The sequence below is a fragment of the Acanthochromis polyacanthus genome, chromosome 17 (genome assembly GCF_021347895.1).
Source record: "Acanthochromis polyacanthus isolate Apoly-LR-REF ecotype Palm Island chromosome 17, KAUST_Apoly_ChrSc, whole genome shotgun sequence".
NCBI classification, from domain to species: Eukaryota; Metazoa; Chordata; class Actinopteri; family Pomacentridae; genus Acanthochromis; species Acanthochromis polyacanthus.
This window is the reverse complement of record NC_067129.1, coordinates 28246488-28264015: the sequence shown is the minus strand read 5'-3', so window position 1 is coordinate 28264015 and position 17528 is coordinate 28246488. Positions and strand designations below refer to the sequence as shown.

The 17528-nt window shown below is 43.1% G+C and overlaps 1 protein-coding gene across 12 annotated transcripts; it reads right to left on the bottom strand.

Annotated features, from left to right (window-relative positions):
- Positions 1-1273: 1273 nt before the first annotated feature.
- Positions 1274-17433, bottom strand: LOC110971968 (uncharacterized). 12 transcript variants are annotated; one of them, XM_051938000.1, is made up of 11 exons: positions 17305-17431; positions 16202-16359; positions 14643-14800; positions 12746-12952; positions 12101-12239; positions 10885-11027; positions 10487-10539; positions 10124-10248; positions 9705-9812; positions 9331-9540; positions 1274-1880 (listed from the first exon to the last, which is right to left on the bottom strand). In XM_051938000.1, exons 4-11 carry the CDS (start codon positions 12943-12945, stop codon positions 1551-1553), a joined length of 1308 nt encoding a protein of 435 aa, XP_051793960.1. In that variant the 5' UTR covers positions 12946-12952; positions 14643-14800; positions 16202-16359; positions 17305-17431; the 3' UTR covers positions 1274-1550. The 12 variants fall into 12 exon arrangements, with proteins under 12 accessions (XP_051793960.1, XP_051793971.1, XP_051793964.1 ...); XM_051938011.1 differs by having other exon boundaries at positions 1274-1862; XM_051938004.1 differs by having other exon boundaries at positions 14643-14797.
- Between the last annotated feature and the right edge of the window lie 95 nt (positions 17434-17528).

Sequence of the window (17528 nt, the reverse complement as noted above, 5' to 3'; positions counted from 1 at the left end):
CACAAAACAACCACAGAGAGACACAAAACAACCACAGAGAGACACAGAACAACCACAGAGAGACACAAAACAACCACAGAGACACAAAACAACCACAGAGACACAAAACAACCACAGAGACACAGAACAACCACAGAGAGACACAAAACAACCACAGAGAGACACAAAACAACCACAAAGAGACACAAAACCACCACAGAGAGACACAGAACAACCACAGAGAGACACAAAACAACCACAGAGACACAAAACCACCACAGAGAGACACAAAACAACCACAGAGAGACACAAAACAACCACAGAGAGACACAAAACAACCACAAAGAGACACAAAACCACCACAGAGAGACACAAAACAACCACAGAGAGACACAGAACAACCACAGAGACACAAAACAACCACAGAGAGACACAAAACAACCACAGAGAGACACAAAACAACCACAGAGACACAAAACAACCACAGAGAGACACAGAACAACCACAGAGAGACACAAAACAACCACAGAGACACAAAACCACCACAGAGAGACACAAAACAACCACAGAGAGACACAAAACAACCACAGAGAGACACAGAACAACCACAGAGACACAAAACAACCACAGAGACACAAAACAACCACAAAGAGACACAAAACAACCACAGAGAGACACAAAACAACCACAGAGACACAAAACCACCACAGAGAGACACAAAACAACCACAGAGACACAAAACAACCACAGAGAGACACAGAACAACCACAGAGACACAAAACAACCACAGAGAGACACAAAACAACCACAAAGAGACACAAAACCACCACAGAGAGACACAAAACAACCACAGAGAGACACAGAACAACCACAGAGACACAAAACAACCACAGAGACACAAAACAACCACAGAGAGACACAAAACAACCACAGAGACACAAAACAACCACAAAGAGACACAAAACAACCACAGAGAGACACAGAACAACCACAGAGACACAAAACAACCACAGAGACACAAAACAACCACAAAGAGACACAAAACAACCACAGAGACACAAAACAACCACAAAGAGACGCAAAACAACCACAGAGACACAAAATGATTGAAAACAACAAAAGCATCAGTAGAATCTGACCAGACAAGGTCAGACACAAAAAACAGAAACTTAATCGACAGGGTTGTTGTGGGAAATGTTCCATGTATAATAATAATTATTTAAAATATTTTTATTTAAAAAAAAATGTTCCCACAATTACAAGAGACATCAATGAAACCAAAAAAAGATTTAAATTTCATTTAAACAGTTTTATTAGACATTCAGTTTGGTCATCAGGAGGACGAGAGAAAAATGTGATTTTAGGGGAACTCCGGACTTATTTGGTATTTTAAAACACTTTCTAACATTCTTTTCTCCTAGTTTTTTTTTTTTAGATTTGATCTCAGGATGAGTACATTTACACAACTACTGCATGTTTTAGTGTTTTCTACATGGATTATCTAAATTACATGTAAAAGGTCCTCTGGTTCTGGAAGGACTCTCCGAGTTCTTCTCCAGGTGTTCCGTCCTTCAGTCCACCACCTGCCACTCGCTGTCACTGACCAGCCGGTAGTTGGTCCTTCGGTAGTTCTTGGGGTGAATCCTTCTCCGCCTCCAGACCTCCTCGTAGAGGCTGCGGGTCACCGGAGGAATCGGAGGGAAGCCTGCGGACCGAGCCAGGACCCGGCAGTACTCCCACTGGTCCTGCTGTAGCACCAGCAGGTGGCGCCGCTCCACTCCTCGCTGCTCCTTCTGCTGCAGCGCCAGCCGAGCCTCCTCCTCCATCTGAGCCCGAGGAGGAAGAACAACAGAACCGTCCAACACGGAGAGAGCAAACTGGACCTGCAGAGAGGAAAGGAGCTGAAAGAACCGAACATCTCAACACCTGAGAAACATGGAGGCTGCAGGTGGAGGAGAGACGCACAAAACAACAACAAAGAGACACAAAACAACCACGAAGAGACACAAAACAACCACAAAAAGACAAAAGACAACCACAAAGACACAAAACAACCACAAAGAGACACAAAACAACAACAAAGAGACACAAAACAACCACAGAGAGACACAAAACAACCACAGAGAGACACAAAACAACCACAGAGAGACACAAAACAACCACAGAGAGACACAAAACAACCACAAAGAGACACAAAACAACCACAGAGACACAAAACAACAGATAGACACAAAACAACCACAAAGAGACACAAAACAACCACAGAGAGACACAAAACAACCACAAAGAGACACAAAACAACCACAGAGACACAAAACAACCACAAAGAGACACAAAACAACCACAAAGAGACACAAAACAACCACAGAGACACAAAACAACAGAGAGACACAAAACAACCACAAAGAGACACAAAACAACCACAAAGAGACACAAAACAACCACAGAGACACAAAACAACCACAGAGAGACACAAAACAACCACAAAGAGACACAAAACAACAACAAAGAGACACAAAACAACCACAGAGACACAAAACAACAGATAGACACAAAACAACCACAAAGACACAAAACAACCACAAAGAGACACAAAACAACCACAAAGAGACACAAAACAACCACAGAGACACAAAACAACCACAGAGACACAAAACAACCACAAAGAGACACAAAACAACAACAAAGAGACACAAAACAACCACAGAGACACAAAACAACAGATAGACACAAAACAACCACAAAGACACAAAACAACCACAGAGACACAAAACAACCACAGAGACACAAAACAACCACAAAGAGACACAAAACAACCACAAAGAGACACAAAACAACCACAAAGAGACACAAAACAACCACAAAGAGACACAAAACAACCACAAAGAGACACAAAACAACCACAAAGAGACACAAAACAACCACAGAGACACAAAACAACAGATAGACACAAAACAACCACAAAGACACAAAACAACCACAAAGAGACACAAAACAACCACAGAGACACAAAACAACCACAAAGAGACACAAAACAACCACAGAGACACAAAACAACCACAGAGAGACACAAAACAACCACAAAGACACAAAACAACAACAAAGAGACGCAAAACAACCACAAAGAGACGCAAAACAACCACAGAGACACAAAACAACCACAGAGACACAAAACAACAACAAAGAGATGCAAAACAACCACAAAGAGACACAAAACAACCACAAAGAGACACAAAACAACCACAGAGACACAAAACAACCACAGAGACACAAAACAACCACAAAGAGACACAAAACAACCACAAAGAGACACAAAAGAACCACAGGGACACAAAACAACTACAGAGACACAAAACAACCACAAAGACGCACAACATTACAGGTTACTTGCGTAGCCCCGGTTCTCATTCTCAGCATTGGTTTCGATGTCTCACTGTGGAAACTCCCGTATTGCCAGACATGCTTTTGTCAAACCAACCACCAGCACTTGTAGTAGTTGTAAACAGTGATACAGACTGATTTATGTATGGGACAATTTAGCGCCGATCCACTAGTAATGCCTTCAAAAATGGCCGCTTGTGATCAAGGTAAGCATTGATAGAGTTGAAATGTGCATCGATCCACTAGTAATGCCTTGGGGCTCCAGCAGGTTGTGAGCATGCACTTTTTCCCTCGCTTAACACAGACGAGTGAGTGGATGAACGCCGTGCTGTGTGTTCTACAACATTTGCCCTCGCTTCCTAGCCTAGCCATGCTACACCCATGTTTCTGACGGCACAAGGGTCTAGGGAAGCTCGACAGGGAGGGAGGCGGGCTAAAAGGTTGTCTATCAAATCACTCTGCAGCAGTTGGGTAGGTATACGACCAATCAGTGCAATGAATAGGCTGATGTAGTTCCTAGAGCACCGGCGGATTGTGGCTAAGTCTCATTAGCTTCCCAACCAGCGGAGCCAACTGGTATATTAAGGATTTGCCATATCCCGTCGGCATAAGTCCAAATACGTCTTTCTTCTCAATGAAACACTTCAGTGCCGTCCTTTGTTTATCTTTCAAGTTGAATTTTAGCTTCAAATCTTTAAGGGCTGTGGCCAAAGCCGAGTCGAAAGGTAACTGTTTATTGTGCGCCGGTTGTTTCTGTCAGAATCGTCGCGCCTCTGTCATCACTTAGTTACGCCCGGCTTCTGACTCTACACTTCACGGTGATTCGTCCGGCCAGTTTTAGGAGAATCCAGCCTCGAGCCTTATGGAGGGTAACTAGACCCATCCTGGCAGAGAATTAAATTCGTCGCCGTGGGTTGTCTAGCGCGGCTAGGCTACTCGCTTCCCTTTTTAAGGGAAAAGCCCTCTGCTCTGAGGTCCAGCACTCCGTCCTGCATGAGGCTCAGAGACGTCCAGCTGAGAAAAGTGGACAAAAGTGAGAGATGAAGACCAGCTTGCTGCTGAACTGAGACCCCTTTATAAAGGCCCAGGATGCAGCCAGGTCACATGTAGGATGAACCTACAGGCCCCGAGACGTGTCAGCGGGGCAATTATTCCCACAATCCAGTATGAGAGCCTCTGCTTTGTGATGGCCTGCCCCTGTAGGAGATAGCTCAGGACACAAGGAGCTGACCACTTTTCCAAAACCCTTTGTCCTGTCCATACAAATCCACAAGGCACAGACCGGACACATTTCAGGGCTCCAGACTGCCACTGAATGGTCACATTTTGCCACTATAATTTGAGACAGTGCGAGTAATTTTTCATCTACTCGCGCATGTGCAACCAGCAAATTTTACTGATTTTTTTGAAAAAATTACTATTGAGTATTTTTTGTTGTCGACAAACTTCTGCTCCACACGTCAGCCCAGTACATAGTAATGTGCAAAACAGCTGGTTTAACTGACATTAACACCAAAGAAGAAGAAAGGAGACGAACACCAAAGAAGAAGAAGGCGGGCCAATGTGTGTGAGAGTGGGGGATGAATGACGGTGAAGCTCCTGATGTTTCACAAAGCCTTCATTTACGTTCAGCCTTATTTTGAACACAAATTCACCTTCCTGTCCTTCACCCCTTTCTCGTCTCCATTCCAGCTGCTTCTAAGTTCAGACACATCCTTTGCTAGACAGCAACAGTGGAACCGTTTTCTTTCGTCTTTACGTGAATTTTCGGACTTTTCTGCAGCGTCTTTGTCATTTCAAGAAACCTCTTCTTAGAGAACCACTTCCTGTGTCGCTGAAATGGTTACAAAATAAAAGCCCGTAGCATTAAAAATATGCCTTCAAAATAAAAGCCTGAAGGGAACGGTTGTTTTAACACGAGCAAAACAAAGGCTTGCCAGAACTGATGAACTGATCAACAGACCTTTATAAGAGTAATTTACACGTGATTTGGTATAAATACATAACGTGCCAATGCATAACTGCTGCACAATAAAATGTTAATTGAAAACATAGTTTCTGCATTTAATGTGCAAGTATTTATCAGTAATACAGTGAAAATGAGAGGAAATGTGAATATTTACTTTGCAAGTTGATTTTGTGTGCGCCCCTAAATTTTCTGGTTGCGCTCCTAAAATTTGAAGTTAGGGGCCACTGTGGTCCTAGGAAACAAAGTTAGTGTGGAGCCCTGTCTAGTATGTGCAACCACTGCTCTTCAGGAGAAGAAAAAGCCGGTGGAGAAAATGCTGTAAGAACAATAGGAGAGCATGAGCCAAACACCTCGGGCAGGAAAGCAAGGTGGGGCTTCAGTGACACCCCGACATGCCCAGGGGCAAACTGAGGGCACGAGGAGTGGAATGAGGGGCATGAATGTCACTGACATGGTTGGCAGAGGTCAACACCAGCAGCAGTCCTGTCCTCACAGACAGCTGCTTCTAGCTAACCTCCTCCAGAGGTTCAAATGGAGCCCCAGAGAGCCCATTCAGAACCACTGCCAAGTCCCATGGGGGGGGCAACAAGCAGCCTGGTGCCCCTTTCATGAAACTGCAGACCAAAGGATGCTGGCTGGTCGTCTTTCCTTCAGATCCCACATGGCATGCTGGAATAGCAGCCAGGTACACCTTATTGGTGGAGAAGACTTTTTGTCTATCAAGACAAAAATCACACCAACAGTGCACTGAAAGGAGACGTGTCCTCTCCTCTGACACAACTCCTCAAACTCCGTCCACTTACAGTCACAAAGACAGCTGGTGAGCTCTGAACACTGTTAATCACACTGTGAGGAGCCCTGTGGTGTTTAACTTACACCTCTCAGACCAGGCCCACAGAGCCAGGCTCTCTGGGTGTGATGGATACTGCTGACGCTGCCTAGGAAACATACACACGTGGACAAAATTGTTGGTACCCCTCAGTTAAAGAAGGAAAAACCCGCAATTCTCACTGAAATCACTTGAAACTCACAAAAGTAACAATAAATAAAAATTTATTGAAAATTAAATAATCAAAAACAGCCATTACTTTTGAATTGTTGATTAACATAATTATTTAAAAAAACAAACTAATGAAACAGGCCTGGACAAAAATGATGGTACCTCTATAAAAGATTGAAAACTATTTGACCAGAGTGACATGATTAACTCAGGTGTGTCATTTAATTGACATCACAGGTGTTTCCAAACTCATAATCAGTCAGTCTGCCTATTTAAAGGGAGACAAGTAGTCACCCTGCTGTTTGGTGAAAAGGTGTGTACCACACTGAACATGGACAACAGAAAGCGAAGGAGAGAATTGTCCCAGGACATCCGAAAAAAAATGATAGACAAACATCTTAAAGGTAAAGGCTATAAGACCATCTCTAAACAGCTTGAAGTTCCTGTGACAACAGTGGCTCATATTATTCAGAAGTTCAAGACCCACGGGACAGTAGCCAACCTCCCTGGACGTGGCCGCAAGAGGAAAATTGATGACAAATTGAAGAGACGGATCGTTGGAATTGTATCCAAAGAGCCCAGAGCAACCTCCAAAGAAATTAAAGGTGAACTCCAAGGCCAAGGTACATCAGTGTCAGATCGCACCATTCGTCGTTGTTTGAGCCAAAGTGGACTTCATGGGAGACGACCAAGGAGGACACCACTGCTGAAAAAAACTCATAAAAAAGCCAGACTGGAATTTGCAAAAATGCATGTTGACAAGCCACAAAGCTTCTGGGAGAATGTCCTTTGGACAGATGAGACCAAACTGGAGCTTTTTGGTAAGGCACATCAACTCTATGTTCATAGACTGAAAAACCAAGCATACGAAGAAAAGAACACTGTCCCTACGGTGAAACATGGAGGAGGCTCAGTAATGTTTTGGGGCTGCTTTGCTGCATCTGGCACAGGGTGTCTTGAAAGTGTGCAAGGTACGATGAAATCTGAAGACTATCAAGGCATTCTGGAGAGAAATGTGCTGCCTGGTGTCAGAAAGCTTGGTCTCAGTCGCAGGTCATGGGTCTTCCAACAGGACAACGATCCAAAACACACAGCCAAAAACACCCAAGAATGGCTGAGAGAAAAGCGTTGGACTATTCTAAAGTGGCCTTCTATGAGCCCAGATCTGAATCCCATTGAACATATGTGGAAGGAGCTGAAACATGCCATTTGGAGAAGACACCCATCAAACCTGAGACAGCTGGAGCTGTTTGCTCATGAGGAGTGGGCCAAAATACCTGTTGACAGCTGCAGAACGCTCATTGACAAATACAGAAATCGTTTAATTGCAGTGATTGCCTCAAAAGGTTGTGCAACAAAATATTAAGTTATGGGTACCATCATTTTTGTCCAGGCCTATTTCATTAGTTTGTTTTTTTAAATAATTATGTTAATCAACAATTCAAAAGTGATGGCTGATTTTGATTATTTAATTTTCAATAAATTTTTATTTATTGTTACTTTTGTGAGTTTCAAGTGATTTCAGTGAGAATTGTGGGTTTTTCCTTCTTTAACTGAGGGGTACCAACAATTTTGTCCACGTGTGTATCTCTGTGCAGAGGAATCTGCTGTCCTGACAGCAGCTGATAGATCTCCACCAGCCAGTGTGGAGCTATCAGAGTTAGTGTGTGGCGATGTTCTCTGACTGTCCACAGTTGGAGGTTTCAGAGCCAACGAGGGGAAGAGTACAGGAGGACCGGCGGCCAGACGTGCACGAGTGCGTCCACGCCAAGCGATGCACCTGGATCATAGATAGAGAAAAACAGTGGACACTGCATTTTCTCTCATAGATCCACCGTGGCTCTGCTGAAGCGGGTCCACACCTGCTCTGTGATGGGTGGATGTAGCGTCCATTCCCCGCAGAGCGATGCACACCTGGACAGCAGGTCCACCCTCAGAGACAGGAGACGTTGGTGCTCCACAGAATCAGTCTGCATGTCAGCATGTGGAACTGAAGGGAGCGCAGACCCTCCTGACGATCCATATATTCCACCGTCGTCTTATTGTCCGTTCTCACCAGAACATGACGTCCACTGAGAAACGGGAGAAAGCGACTGAGAAACACCGCTAAGAGCTCCAGAGAGTTTATGTGAGAGCGCTGGAGATCTTTGCTCCACACACCTCTCAAACATCGGCCCTCACATAGACCACCCCAGCCGGACACGCTCACATCTGCAGTGACCACTTTCTGGGACAGAACCTCGTTGGTGACTGCTGTGTCATCTGTGGACCAGTAGGGGTCCTGGCCAGACAAGCTAGCTTGGTGTGCTAGGTGTCTTTGGAGACTCTTCATGGTGAAGTGGGAGCAGTGCCCGCATGAACCGGGGGCTTCGATAGCCTGTTGGGCGAGTTGCAGCCCGAGGCAAAACGAGCAGACTGGTGTGAGTCGCAGCTCGATATTTTATTGCCACAGGCACAGAGCCGAGCCCCGGAGTGTCCATCTCCTCTGTGAGAGGAGCACGTATGTCCATCCTGATTAGCTGGATTTCTGAACAAGTGACGCTGTGAATTAGCTGGTGTGCTAATTAACCGAAACGGTGTTAGCGGGTGTGATAAACTGTCAGAAGCCATACCTTGGTGTGGTAGGTGGTCGACTCTCCAGGCTGGAGGGTTGCAGGTTTGGTAGCTTGCGTTCAGCAACAGAGCAACAACCAAGTTAGCTCCAGTCTATGAACAGTTCAGCTAGCTAGCACTTATAAAGTTGAGAAATGCTACATGAAGTGAGAAGAGGTGTTTGAGTGATGCTGCATGGTAGACCAGGCTACTGAAGGGGAGGTGGCTCCAAATGATCACCAGCCAATCAGGATTGGTGTAACGAGATAAATGCTTCTGAGGCACCAGCAGGGGGCGGATCCCATGGAGAAACATTGGAATGAATGTTAGGAATGAGAATGACTACAACGACACACATAAAAAACACAAACGTACACAAAACAACCACAAAGAGACACAACCCCCTCACCTGGCAGTTGAAGTTGGGGAAAGGGAGGATGAGTTTGCACATTCCGATGAAGAACAGCGAGGGGAAGGCAGGAGGCATCATGAAGCGGTACAAACCCCACAGCACCTCGTCATGGATCTCCACGCCCAGCTGGGCTCCGTCCAGGAACCCAAACCTGTAGTTATACCCGGTGCAGAAGATCAGGACATCAGCCCCGCCCACCGAGCCATCCTGCAACCAATCACAGCCAAGTTTCAGGTTACCATGGCGTCACACCTGATTTAAACATTTAACAGCTGCTGTCGCTGTGAAGAACTAATAAAGTTCACAGAACATCTGGACACAACCACACAGAGACACAAAAAACAACAACAAAGAGACAAAACAAGGACAACCTGGAAGCGAATTCTGCCGTCGTCTTCGACCGCCACGATAGAAGTGGACTCCTGGATCCCAGCAGGTAGAGGGAAGGAGAGGGGAGGATGACGATGACTCAGAGTTACCTGGAGGAGGAAAACATTTTGTCAGCAGTCTGACATTAAACTTCATCTACTTCTGTAATAATTTGCTCTTCAACAACATTTAACTGTAAATCTCTCCATGTTCACTGGATTTAAATCAGAAATAAATCAGTATTAAATGTAAATTACAGATGAAAACTTCTTCTGTGGTCATGATTTGTCTCTTTCAAACTCCTGCCAACGTCTCAGTTAAAACCAAACCAGTCCTGAGCGGAGCTAAAGAGTCAGAAGGTTCTGATCACAGCTCTGAGCTTCTTCCTTTGTCTTTGGTTTCAGGACGTTTCCATGGTTACCTGAGCACCAGCTTCAGCCAGCTCCATGGAGATGTCCAGACCCGAAGCTTTGGCTCCCAGAACCACCACCGACCGACCCGAGAACGGTTCTGGAAACCGGTACGAGTGGCTGTGGAGAACCTGTCCTGAGAACAGAGACGGGGACGTCTTTAGACTAGCGTAGCCTAGCGTAGCGTAGCGTGGCGCTAACACAGGCAGTTTCCATGTAAAAGCAGGATGCTAACGAAGCTAAATGTGAATCATTAAAGTACAACCAACAGAATCATCACTAACCTTAAATACGTGAAACCAGCAGTTTTTGTTGCTCTTTAGGGACCTAAAGACTGTGCTCTGATAAAAACCTTCCTGTTAGCGTGTCTGTACCTTGAAAGTTGTGTATTCCTGGGATGTCAGGGATGTGAGGATCCGAGTAGTGACTGAAAAACAAAAACATTTAACCAGATGAACAACACAAATCAGGTCTGGAGGTCATTTCTGTTTAGTTTCTGTCTCTTTTGGGGTATCTTTGTTGTCATTTTCGGCATCGTTGTGTTTTCAGCGTCTGTTTGTGTTGAGTTTGTGTGTCTTTATGGTAATTCTATGTCAATTTGTGGTCATTTTGTGTCTTTGGAAAATTTTTTTGTCACTTTGTGGTTGTTTTCTGTCTTTTTGTCGTAATTTCATGTCTTTTGTAGTATTTTTACAGGTCTTTATGGTCATTCGATGTCTCTTTGCAGTCACTTTGTGTCTCTTTCCTTTATCGGGGTGAAGTTAAATCTCACCCTGAGCAGACGAACACCGAGTCAAACGTTTCCGTTTTCTGACATCCAGACGAATCAGAAAACGTCACTTCCCACGTCGCCGTCGCCTCCTCGCCCTCTGTTGTCATGACGACAGGCTCCACCTTCTCCACCACCGTGCTGAACTGAAAAACAAGAGTCACAGAGATGAAAACAGTCTTGAGAATCAGGTGATCTTATCAGTAAAGACAATTCTGTTGTCTGTACGTAGAAAACTGGAAAAGCCTGTTTGCGGTCCTTCTGTGGTCGTCTTGCATCTCGTTGTCATTATTTTAAGTCTCCTTGTACTTTTTTGTGTCTTTTGTAGCCATTTTGTGTCTCTGTGGTCATTTTGCATCTCTTGTGGTTGTTTTATGGCCTTTGCAGTTATTTTGTGTCTTGCTGTAGCCATTTTTTGTCTCTTTGTGGTTGTTTTGTGTCTGTTTGTGGTTGTTTTGTGTCTCTGTGGTTGTTTTGTGTCTCTGTGGTTGTTTTGTGTCTGTTTGTGGTTGTTTTGTGTCTCTGTGGTTGTTTTGTGTCTCTGTGGTTGTTTTGTGTCTGTTTGTGGTTGTTTTGTGTCTCTGTGGTTGTTTTGTGTCTCTGTGGTTGTTTTGTGTCTCTGTGGTTGTTTTGTGTCTGTTTGTGGGTCATTGTGGTTGTTTTGTGTCTGTTTGTGGTTGTTTTGTGTCTCTGTGGTTGTTTTGTGTCTGTTTGTGGTCCATTTGTGTGTCATTGTGGTTGTTTTGTGTCTGTTTGTGGTTGTTTTGTGCCTCTGTGGTTGTTTTGTCTCTCTGTGGTTGTTTTGTCTCTCTGTGGTTGTTTTGTCTCTCTGTGGTTGTTTTGTGTCTGTTTGTGGGTCATTGTGGTTGTTTTGTGTCTGTTTGTGGTTGTTTTGTGTCTCTGTGGTTGTTTTGTGTCTGTTTGTGGGTCATTGTGGTTGTTTTGTGTCTCTTTGTGGTTGTTTTGTGTCTGTTTGTGGTTGTTTTGTGTCTCTCTGTGGTTGTTTTGTGTCTCTGTGGTTGTTTTGTGTCTCTCTGTGGTTGTTTTGTGTCTCTCTGTGGTTGTTTTGTGTTTCTTTGTGGCTATTTTGCGTCTTTTTGTGATCTCTGTGCGGTTGTTCATGAAAGCTGTTGTGAAGCTCAAACTTCTAACATCATAAGATATGACAGAGAAACGTGTTTTTTTTGTTCTGTTTTGCAGTTGAAGCAGGCCGACAGACCCGGATGTGCGGCCCGATGTGGTGGTTCTGGCAGTACTTCTGCAGGTACCGCTGGACCTCCTGATGGGGAATGAAGCTGCTCAGCTGAGGGTCGAAGGGGAAGTCTGGGAACATCATCACCTCTTTGGGCAGGTTGGTCCTGAAACCATGCAGAGGGTTTGAACTGGGAGGAGACGACGCACAACACATCCAACAACAAACTACACACTGAAACACACTGAGAGGGGTTTATCTGGAAAACACTCAGAACACATTCTAGTTCAGAGACTTTACAGACAATAAACAACCATAAAAAGATGCAAAACAACCACAAAGAGACACAAAACAACCACAAAGAGACACAAAATGACCACAGAGACACAAAACAACCACAAAGAGACACAAAACAACCAGAAAGAGACACAAAAAAAACCAGAGAGAGACACAAAACAACCACAAAGAGACACAAAACGACCACATAGACGCAAAACAACCACAAAGAGACACAAAACAACCACAAAGTTACACAAAACAACCACAAAGTTACACAAAACGACCACAAAGTTACACAAAACAACCAGAAAGAGACACAAAACAACCACAAATAGACACAAAACAACCACAAATAAACACACTAAGCAGCCTGTCTCTGTGCAGTGAACCTACCTCAGGTCTCTGTACATGCTGCTGTGAATCGGTCGTCCGTTGTCGTTCGTCCTGATCCGCTCATCGTAACACCAGGTTCCTCCGACTTCGTGGCTGAGTTCAAAAACCACCGGAGGACAGAAGCCTGGACGGGACAGGATGTGACGGGCTGCACAGAGTCCAGCAGCACCGGCACCGATCACCGCCACCCTCTGTAACATCTTTATACTACCAAACCAGAGAGACAGACAGGAGAGACTCAGATCAACCATAAAGAGAAAGAAATGACAACAATAAAGGCACACAAAAAAGACTTAAAATTATCACAAATACACATAGAAACAAGTAAAACAACCACAAAGGCACAAGAGAAAAAAAAAACAACGAAAAATAGATGCAGAACGACCACAAAACGTCACAAAATGATGCAAAAACACACAAAATAACCACAATGGGATGTACAATGACCACAGTGAGACACAATTTAACCACAAAGACTAAAAATTACCAGAAAGGCACACAAAATAGTCAGAAAGACACAGAAACTGACCATAAGTAGACACAAAACAGCCACAAAGATGCACAAAACAGCCACAAAGACAAACGAAACGGCCACAAAGACAAACGAAACGGCCACAAAGACAAACGAAACGGCCACAAAGAGACACAAAATGACCACAAAGAGACATAAAATTGTCAAAAAAGACACAAAATGGCCACAAATAGACACAAAATGGCTACAATAGACACAAAATGGCTACAAATAGACACAAAATTGCCACAAAAAGAGACAAAATGTCTACAAAGAGAGACAAAAAGTCCAACAGACACAAAATGGCCATAAAAGACAGAAAATGGCCACAAAGAGATGTTAAATGACACAAATAAATGGAAAACAAACACTAACTACAACAATAATATCCAAAAAGTGACGCAAAACAGCCATGAAGGTTCAGGAGGTTCAAGAGGTTCAAAGGTTGTTTATTATCGTTGTTATAAAAACGATGAGAAGCACAGCATCTCCAGCAGCGCAATAAATTAGCAGTGATTAAAATAAATACATCGGCTTTCATCAATAACACAAAATAAATGAAGAGACACAACACGACAGTAAAGAGGCAGAAAGACACAAAATGACGAGAAAAGAGACAAAAAATGACCACAAACTAACCGCAAAGACAAAATATGATGATAAAGACACACAAAATTATCAGAAAGTGACACAAAATGACCACAAAGATAAGATAAGATAATGTTTTATAACCCAGAGGAAATTTCCACTGGTACGGCATCACCTGAGGGCGCCATTGAAGTTTTTAAAAAACAGCTGAAGCCTTTTATGTTTTTAGAAGCGTTTTCTTCATGTGCTGCATTTTTATTGATGTTTTTATCTGTAGCACTTTGAGATTTGGTTTTCTAATGTAAAGTGCATTATAAATTAAATTTATCATTATTATTAACATCTCTCACAGCAGCACTAAACATATGTATAGTAATAATAAACAGTAATAATAATAACACCAATAATAATCATAATGATATGTACAATATATACAAGAATGAAGTGGCATGTGGAACCGCCACCCTAACCTAAAGACAGTAAAAAAGATGCAAAACACAAATAGACACAAAACCACCACAAAGACACACACAATTACTGCAAAGAGACAAAAATGACCACAAATAGATGCAGAACGACCATAAAGAGACCAAAATGACCACAAAATGGCTTCAAAAAAGCCAAAAACAGAAGGAAAACAACACAATAAAGACACACAATTCAACAACAAAGACTAAAAATGACAACAAACGCACACAAAACAGTCAAAAATACGCATAAAATGTCCATAAACAAACAAAAACATGCAAACCAACCACAGAGAGACACAAATAGAGTGTAACTATCAGTGATACTCACTGCTGCAGAGATGAACTTCACCTGTACAGGTAAACTCAACACCTGTTGGTTTATTGGGGAAATCACCAGCCTCAGTCCGGTGTTCAACATTAACTGGTGACACCGGTGTTTCTGAGACAGGTGTTTGGTGGGCGGGGCTTGTCAGGACCACTTACCTACTGAACAAGAAACAACCAATCAGACAGCGTCTCTTTATGGTCATTTTTTATGTTTTTGTGGTCATTTTGTGACTCTTTGTGGTCGTTTTGCGTCTCTTTGTGGTCGTTTTGCGTCTTTGTGGTTGTTTTGTGTCTCTTTGTGGTCGTTTTGTCTCTTTGTGGTCGTTTTGTCTCTTTGTGGTCGTTTTGTGTCTGTTTTGTGTCTCTTTGTGGTCGTTTTGTGTCTCTCTGTGGTTGTTTTGTGTCTCTTTGTGGTCATTTTGTGTCTCTTTGTGGTTGTTTTGTCTCTTTGTGGTCGTTTTGTGTCTCTTTTGTGTCTCTTTGTGGTCGTTTTGTGTCTCTCTGTGGTTGTTTTGTGTCTCTCTGTAATCCAAAGAGATGAGAACACCAAGTTCACTAAACCATGTGATAACAGAATGCCAAAGTGTTGCAGTATAACATCAATATATTGATACCGTATTGACAGATTTAGATCACATTGTAGCTACACTGTCTTATTTAAATCTACAAACGTCAAAATTTTTACCAAACAGTCCAGCAGTGTTTAATGGACTGAATTTGAAATTTAGCAATTTAGCAAAAATTCGGAGGACATTCATGTTCATCTCTCTTCGTCTCTATTTACTATTGTTCTACGTGTTCAGAAATGGAAATACCTTAAATTTTGTTTTCTGCACGTAGCGGTTGCGAACTCAAACTCTACCCTGCGTTCTATCCAGGAAGAATCCCCAGAAAGTTTTGCGAGATCCTGAGAAAGTTTCGTGAGATCTTGCAAAAGTCACATCAGTCTTTTTGGACATTTGCTCTTCAGTTCAGCTCTTCTGTGATTGGCTACCTGTCTTCATCGTAGTCACAGGCAACAACAACTACATCTGAGATAAGATAATGTTTTATAGCTCCCCACGCCAGAGGAAATTTCCACTGGTACGGCAGCAACATCTCTCACAGCAGCACTAAACATATGTATAGTAATAATAATAATAATAATAATAATATGTACAATATATACAAGAATGAAAATGAACAAACAGTATTACTACACTATAAATGACAGCAGCATAAAGTGGCATGTGGAACCGTCACCCTAACCTAAAGACACAAATAGACACAAAACAACCACAAAGACACACACAATTACTGCAAAGAGACAAAAAACGACCACAAATAGATGCAGAACGACCATAAAGAGACCAAAATGACCACGAAATGGCTGCAAAACAACCAAAAATAGAAGGAAAATAACACAATAAAGACACACAATTCAACCACAAAGACTAAAAATGACAACAAATGCACGCAAAACAGTCAAAAATACGCATAAAATGGCTATAAACAAACAAAAGTAGAGGCAAACCAACCACAGAGAGACACAAATAGAGTGTAACTATCAGTGATACTCACTGCTGCAGAGATGAACTTCACCTGTACAGGTAAACTCAACACCTGTTGGTTTATTGGGGAAATCACCAGCCTCAGTCCGGTGTTCAACATTAACTGGTGACACTGGTGTTTCTGAGACAGGTGTTTGGTGGGCGGGGCTTGTCAGGACCACTTACCTACTGAACAAGAAACAACCAATGAGACAGCTGGGTCTAGAAAATGACATTTCTGCTGGACTATCCATTGCTTTGGAGCCATTTAGTGTCTTATTGTGGTCATTTTGTGCACAAAATGACCACAAAGAGACACAAAATGGCTACAAGAAAGTTTTACGTAATCTCGTTAAACTTTCTCGGGATTCTTCCTGTATTTTTTTCTCCATGTCCCTTGCAGGGATCAGTAGCAGACTGAGACCGCTATGTAGGGGGGCACACCCCAGGTCTGCAGGGCCGAGAAGGAGTGCGCCCACACCAGTCACTATGGGAACCAAACATGTAACAAGTGACTTCAAATGGACTCATTAACCCCGCTATACATAGAACACACTGCTGGTGAAGTTGTAAGTCCTCATTAAACCGAGTACTTTACTGGTGGACTGCACAGCTCTGAGTCAGAACAGAGCAACAACCACATGTGGGATTAATGTTGAAGGTGACAACAAGAACATTTTATTGACGTCTGTGTTCTGAACAGGCATCGGTACAGTCACCTATGATCCGTATTGCCGCCTCCCTCACCGAATGTCACCAGATAATCTAGAACACCAATTAATCTGGAACACCTGACTTACACTCAAAGAAGAACCCGTGATTTGAAGATGAAACGGATACATATTACTTAGTGTTATTTAAATGAGCGCAGAAACAGATCGCCTTTAAATTATTCACTGAAAAATCAAAGTTAAAGTCATTTCAAGTCAACAAACAAGCTAACTAGAGTTAACCGAATCTTAATGAAGTCATTACATGCGCATGCCCACCGCTTCCAACGGTTCCAAACTTTCTAGCTAGCTGTGCGGCTTGCTACTTAGTGGCATTAAAATACACACTTTTACACAAAATACTCAGCAATAATAAGAAATAATCGATAAGATACGCGCTGCCCGACTCAAGGTCTGTCGTTACCCGTCGGTGTCCCGGCTGTGGCGCTGCAGAAATCAAGAAAACATCGCTGAAATAAATCGGTGGAGGGGGACACTCTTTCTGCTACAAAATCAGTCATAACACTGGACCGTTAGAGTAGAACGGCAGAGGTGTAGCGGTTTAACTGGTTCACAGTGTCGAGCTTGTCCGCTGAAGGCTGCCCAGGAAACTGCCTGAACATAAACGATATTTACATACACATATAT